Source organism: Eriocheir sinensis, chromosome 9, assembly GCF_024679095.1.
Source record: "Eriocheir sinensis breed Jianghai 21 chromosome 9, ASM2467909v1, whole genome shotgun sequence".
NCBI lineage: Eukaryota > Metazoa > Arthropoda > Malacostraca > Decapoda > Varunidae > Eriocheir > Eriocheir sinensis.
This window is the reverse complement of record NC_066517.1, coordinates 1125943-1133442: the sequence shown is the minus strand read 5'-3', so window position 1 is coordinate 1133442 and position 7500 is coordinate 1125943. Positions and strand designations below refer to the sequence as shown.

Genomic DNA, 7500 nt, shown 5'->3' with positions numbered 1-7500 from the left:
GATACCCCAATATTTGACCGTTACCGATACCCCAATATTTGACCGATACCGATACCCCAATATTTGACCGATACCGATACCCCAATATTTGACCGATACCGATACCCCAATATTTGACCGATACCGATACCCATATCTTTGACCGATACCGATACCGATACCCAAATATCTGACCGATACCGATACCGATACCCCAATATTTGACCGATACCGATACCGATACCCCAATATTTGACCGATACCGATACCCCAATATTTGACCGATACCGATACCGATACCCTAATATTTGACCGATACCGATACCCCAATATTTGACCGATACCGATACCGATACCCCAATATTTGACCGATACCGATACCGATACCCCAATATTTGACCGATACCGATACCGATACCCCAATATTTGACCGATACCGATACCGATACCCAAATATCTGACCGATACCGATACCGATACCCCAATATTTGACCGATACCGATACCCCAATATTTGACCGATACCGATACCCCAATATTTGACCGATACCGATACCCCAATATTTGACCGATACCGATACCTAATATTTGACCGATACCGATACCGATACTAATATTTGACCGATACCGATACCGATACCCCAATATTTGACCGATACCGATACCGATACCCCAATATTTGACCGATACCGATACCCCAATATCTGACCGATACCGATACCGATACCCCAATATTTGACCGATACCGATACCGATACCCCAATATTTGACCGTTACCGATACCCCAATATTTGACCGATACCGATACCTCAATATTTGACCGATACCGATACCCCAATATTTGACCGATACCGATACCGATACCCCAATATTTGACCGATACCGATACCGATACCCCAATATTTGACCGATACCGATACCCCAATATTTGACCGATACCGATACCGATACCCCAATATTTGACCGATACCGATACCAATACCTGTGCGCAGACTTTTTTTTATACGACAATTCCATCAGCTAAAGGGCAATATCAAATGTTAAGAAAAAAACTGTGAAGACTGTGAGGAAATATCCAGACCCTGGCAGCGTGCCCCGTTGCGGGGCGGGGCGACTGTCTGACTGACTGGGGCAGGCAAATGAGGCTAGTGGAGGGGCTCCGCCAATCCCGCTACTAAACCTGTATTGTACGCGTCCGCGGTACCAAAGGCTATACTGTATACTAAGTATTATATACTTGTATTCAAAGTAATATGAATGTTATCGTTTAAAGTAATGAAAATTAAATCGCGCGAAATTCCAAACTATGTAGTATCATGATACTAGATAATTACACTTCTCTAATAATTTTTTCAACAATTTAGAAAATCCAATTTCTGTTGAACAAAATTATTTGCAACAAAACTTCAAGTATCGGTAGTATCGGCAGAAAATCAGCCGATACCGATACTCTTAAAATGTGCCGATACCACCGATACCGATACCGGTACCGATACATCGGTACATCCCTAATATGAACACTCATAGAGAGAGTTCCTGTGCCTTTCCTTTCCCTCGATCCCTCCCTCATGAACTCAGCATTTGAACCTTTATGGAGACAGTTCACGCATACCTTTCCTTTCCTTCCTAATACTCCTCCTCCCTCCCTGCATTCAGCACATAAACATCTACATGTAGAGAGAGTTCACGTATCTTTCTTTTCCTTAATTCTTCCTTCCTGAACTCAGCATTTGAACCTTTATGGAGACAGTTCAGGTATACCTTTCCTTTCCTTCCTAATACTCCTCCTCCCTCCCTGCATTCAGCACATAAACATCTACATGTAGAGAGAGTTCACGTATCTTTCTTTTCCTTAATTCTTCCTTCCTGAACTCAGCATTTGAACCTCTATGGAGACAGTTCACGTATATCTTTCCTTTCCCTTCTGTACCAACTCCTCCTCCTCCCTCCCTGAACTCAGCACATGAACATCTAAAGAGTGAGTTCACATACTTTTTCTTTTCCTCGATTCAACATAAACTCAGCATTTGAACCTTTGTGGAGACAGTTCACATACCTTTCCTTTCCCTCCTTTCTCTCTTCCTTCCTCCCTTCCTGAACTCACCATATGAGCCTCTACAGACAGTACACGTATAGTTTTCCTTTCCCTCGATTCTTCCTTCCTGAACTCAGCACATTTATAGAGACAGTCCACGTAGCTTTCCTTCTACTTGAATTTGAATTATGCCTTTATGGAAGGCCACGTTGTAAAAATTACGATGTACTGCTTAACTTACGCTATTTATTTACATTACCGCAACTAAACTCGCTGACGTCATCTCGGTGGGTATTCTCAGACGCTTCCGCTCGAAACATCAAGTATTTATAAAGGCCACTTCAGATTATTCGCGTTCCCGTGAGACCGTTTTTCTCACGTTCATGGGATACAGAAGTGTACAGAAATGTCAAACTACCACCAGGGGCATAAAACTACCCATGAAAATGCCCCCTCCCTAGCTCCTACAAAACCCTCATCACATATTGGCGTTTAAGCCCCAAAATGTTTGAGAATATAGGGCCGTATTCTTTAAACATTTCGACGCCAAAGAACACACATTTGATAAGGCTTTCGTAGGTGTTTTGGGGATTTCTATGGATAGCATTATAACCCTGGTGGTAGTCTGACACTTCTTCTGTACCATGAAACCTAAAAATACACTCATGAAAACCCGATTAATCTCCTTTCCGGCCTTTGGAAGTAGTTGATGTGAGAGGCGGAAGCGTCTAAAAATACCAACCTATGGACCCAGATCCTTTCCGTTCGCCTGTCACCCCAACATCCCGACTTTCACCCCGGCACTCACCCCCTCCCCCTCCCCCCGGCAACACGTAGCCATAAAGTACCGTTTTGTGACGCTGGTGGCTCGGGTCGTGCGGTCCTCCCATGCGAGGCTCAACAACGCTCTGACTCACCGCCAATCACACCGCCAGCCACACTTGACGCGGAAGTAAAGCGGAAATTTCAACGGAGTGACAGAAAGTGATCCCAAATACGAACATTCCTTTGCTCCATGACTCCCCTCCTCTGATCACTCCGGCAGCCAAGTCTCCGGGGAACAGGCAACGCGCGACTAAAGTACACATATCAGGAAGCAACAGAGAGGCATCCTAACACGCCCACACGCCTCAGTACACTCACACACAAACAGGTATCATTAAACGCAGCAGGAAGGCGGAAATTTCAACGGGACAATAGAAAGTAATCCACACAAGAGGCTGCAGAGGTACATCACGAGAGACCAACATCGTATCAATGGAACAGGCAACGGGAGACTTCAGTGCACATTTCAAGAAGCAACAGAGTCATCCTAGCGAGCCCGCACGCACCAGTACTGCTCTCACTAACCTCCACGTCCACACCAACAGGGAACATTCAACGCAGAAGGAAAGTGGAAATTTCAACGAAGCAACAGAAAGTGATCCACATAAAACGAGCAGCAAAGATCACAGCAGACTAGCAATGCAAAAGTGAACCTATTATAACAGAAATGACGATAATGATGATAATAATATAATGCTAATACTAGAACTACTACTTTAAGACTTGATTCACTTAAACATAACTTTACTACGAGAGTCAATACTATACACAACTCTTTCCCTCTAACACAGTCCCTTTCCCCTTCCCTTCCGTTCCCTTCCCTTCCCCTTACCTTGTTCCTACTTTAAGACTTGATTCACTTAAACATAACTTTACTACGAGAGTCAATACTATACAACTCTTTCCCTCTAACACAGTCCCTCTTCCCTTCAATTCCCTTCTCAATCCAACCCTTCCCTTCCCTTCCCTTCCCTTCCCCTTACCTTGTTCCTACTTTAAGACTTTATTCTCCACGTAAACATAACACTACTAATAAAGTCACTACTATACAAGTCTCTCCCTCTAACATACTCCACCTTCCCTTCCCTTCCTTCCCCTTCCCTTCCCTCGCCTTACCTTGGGACGCGGTGAGAGCGGCCGCCAGCAGTAACCCCAACGCGATCCAGTGTAGCCTCTGTTTAGAAAGAAGGAGAAATGTAAATATTGACACTGATAACAATAACAGTGATGATGACAGTGGTGGTGGTGGTGGTGGTAGTAGTAGTAGTAGTAGTAGTAGTAGTAGTAGTAGTAGTGGTGGTGGTGGTGGTAAACAACAATAATAATAATAATAATAATAATAATAATAATAATAATAATAATAATAATAATAATAATAATAATAATAATAATAATAATAATAATAATAATAATAATAATAATAACAACAACAACGACAACAATAATATCACGTCTCATCAACTCCCCTCCTCTTACTGATAGTCTCCTACCTCTCAAATTCCGTCCCAATGTTGCCTCTCTTTCTATCTTCTACCGATATTTTCACGCTGACTGCATGCCACCCCCCCCATCCCGCGGCCCCTCTGCACTTGATTTTCTACCCTTGCTTCTTATCTGTAATGTCCAATTCCTTTATGCAAGAGTTAACCAGCATCTACATTCCTTCATCCCTTTCACTGGTAAATTCAGGAACAGGCTTTTCTCGTCTGTATTTCCTCCTGCCTATGACTTGACGGCCTTCAGGAGGGGAGTATCAAGACACCTCTCCACCCGAAATTGACCTCTCTTTTGGCTACTCATCTATACACTCAGTGCTTGGCGGGCTTTTTTGTTTTATTCATTTTTTTGCCCTTGAGCTGCTTCCTGTACTGTGAAAAACAACAATGATGATACGGGTCAGGGGAGGAAAGGAAGGGAGAGTCATGACAGGCTCGCAGCGAACCCCTTCATCATCATCGTCGTCATCGTCATCATCGTCGTGTTTCAGTGGCGGCTGAGGCAACTACCGGCGGGGCGTTGCACTAGAGGCCCTGAGGTCGTGATTTCCCCTTGGGTGTGGAAAGCGACTGAGACCTTCCCCTGGGGCTCGCCGGAGGGAACACTGACCCCCCTCCTCTGCCCCCGTCCTCCTCCTCCTCCCTCCGCCTGCCTTCACCTCTCCTCTCTCTCTCTCTCTCTCTCTCTCTCTCTCTCTCTCTCTCTCTCTCTCTCTCTCTCTCTCTCTCTCTCTCTCTCTCTCTCTCTCTCCCGATAGCACACACACACACACACACACACACACACACACACACACGAACAAAATGCAAGTCAGGCTGGTAAAGAAATAAAGAGAAAAAAGGAGGAAGACATACATGGAAATATAATAATAATAATAATAATAATAATAATAATAATAATAATAATAATAATAATGATCATAAAACTCAAGGTCTGCAGCGTCACCAGCCACAACAACAAGCCCATACAAACCAAACACGATCAAGGCAACACTGAAGCCACTCACGCGAAGGCAAGACACACAAGTAGACTCCAACCCCCCCCCACAAGACACATTCAAATCCCTCTTGACCCAACGAGCGAAGGATTGCAACGCTTCCCGCCCCCGCTGCACCCATCCCCTTCACCCCAACCCCCGTCACGCAACACAGCAGCTGACGGAAACAAGACATATCGCAGAGGCAGTGGGGGAGACGTAGGCTAAGAAGGGGACCAGAGAGAGAGGGAGAGGAAAGAAAGGGACTGCGGGGAGGCGAAACAGTAGGGGGGAAAGTTCAGGATTCACCCATATTCTTAGGCAGTTTGGGGCTTACACATCAGCGTTGCGTAAGGCTTTCGCTGACGTTGTGTTATACTACTTTCCATGGGGGGTAGTTTTACGAGCCTAGTCACAGTTTGGGAAGGTTTCTGCACCATGGAAAGACACTCATGAGAACCCGACTAATCTTCTTTGTGGCCTTTGGGAAATATTTGTACGAACCGAAAGCGTCCGAGAATAGTAAAGGAAAATGAAGGAGAAAATAAAAGGATGGAAAGGGAAGCAAAGGAAACTGCAGGAAAAGAAAAAAGAAAGGAAAAAAAGAGAAAATGAGGGAAAAGAAAAAAAAAGAGGTAAAAAAGGTGAAAAGTGTAATATGGGGAAAGAAAATACAAGGAAAAGAAGGAAAATTATACCGAGTTATGGTTGTCAATAGTTGTAAGATGACTGGCTGGCATCTTGTAGTCTCCCTCTATTCCTATGTTACTTGTAAGGAACGTTGGGACTGCTGAGAGACGAGAGATTGAAGAGGAAAAATCATGGTTCTAAGGATCTCAAAATAAGCTGATTGACTGGCCGCTTGTAGGCTCTGTATCTCTGTATCACTATAAGAAAGAAAAGAACTGCGGGGAGACGAGAGGTTAGGAACTGTCAAGGGCTATACGGATCTCACTATGTATGAGTTCAGTGACTGGCATCTTGTAGTCTCTGTATCTCTGTATCACTAAAAGAAAGAAAAGAACTGCGGGGAGACGAGAGGTTAGGAACTGTCAAGGGCTATACGGATCTCACTATGTATGAGTTCAGTGACTGGCATCTTGTAGTCTCTGTATCTCTGTATCACTATAAGAAAGAAAAGAACTGCGGGGAAGCGAGAGGTTAGAAAGAGTCAAGGGCTGTGCGGTTCTCAGTAAGTATAAGCTGAGTGTCTGGCCTCTTGTAAGTCTGAGTATCCTTGTGTCATTTGTAAGGAAGGAAGGGACTGCAGGGAAGGGATAGATTTGGAAGAAAGTGTCGAGGGCTATACGGCTCTCAGTAGGTATAAGCTGAGTGTCTGGTAACTTGTATTTTCTATGTATCTCACTTGTAAGGAAGGAAAGGACTGCAGGGAAGCGAGAGGTTAGGAAGTGTCAAGGGCTGTGCGGATCTCAATATGTATCAGCTGAGTGTCTGGAAACTTGTACTCTCTACGTATCGCACTTGTAAGGAAGGAAGGGACTGCGGGAGACGAGAGGGAGGGGATGAAAGTTCAGGACTATTATGGCTCTCAATATAAGCTCACTGACTGGCCTCTTGCAGTCTCCCCGTACCTTTGTGTTGCTTAAAGAAAGGCGAAGCAATTTAAATGCCTCGGGGTCGTCATGCGGACAACTAGACGACTCTTCGGCGGCGCCACGACTTTCATCACGTGACCATAACGACCCCTCCTCCTCCTCCTCCTCCTCCTCCTCTTCCTCGCTCGTCCGTCACGCAACACAACCCCCGACGAAAGGTGTTGCTTGCGTAAGTGTTGCAGCTTTTTTGTACTTAAACAGGGGTGACTCTCTCTCTCTCTCTCTCTCTCTCTCTCTCTATATATATATATATATATATATATATATATATATATATATATATATATATACACATCCAGACCGACAGACAGACAGGCAGACAGACAGACAGACAGACAGACATATATATATATATATATATATATATATATATATATATATATATATATATATATATATATATATATATATATATATATATATATATATCTGTCTGTCCGTCTGACTCTCTCTGTGTGTGTGTGTGTGTGTGTGTGTGTGTGTGTGTGTGTGTGTGTGTGTGTGTGTGTGTATATATATATATATATATATATATATATATATATATATATATATATATATATATATATATAT

The 7500-nt window shown here is 43.8% G+C and overlaps 1 protein-coding gene across 1 annotated transcript in view; it reads right to left on the bottom strand.

The window, feature by feature from the left end:
- The window catches only part of LOC126995807 (probable chitinase 10), a 100885-nt gene that overhangs the window by 40788 nt on the left and 52597 nt on the right, over positions 1–7500 (bottom strand). Inside the window, exon 2 of the mRNA XM_050855658.1 lies at positions 3955–4012. Within this exon, the coding sequence (XP_050711615.1) occupies positions 3955–4012 (58 nt within the window). The remainder of the gene's footprint in view (positions 1–3954; positions 4013–7500) is intronic.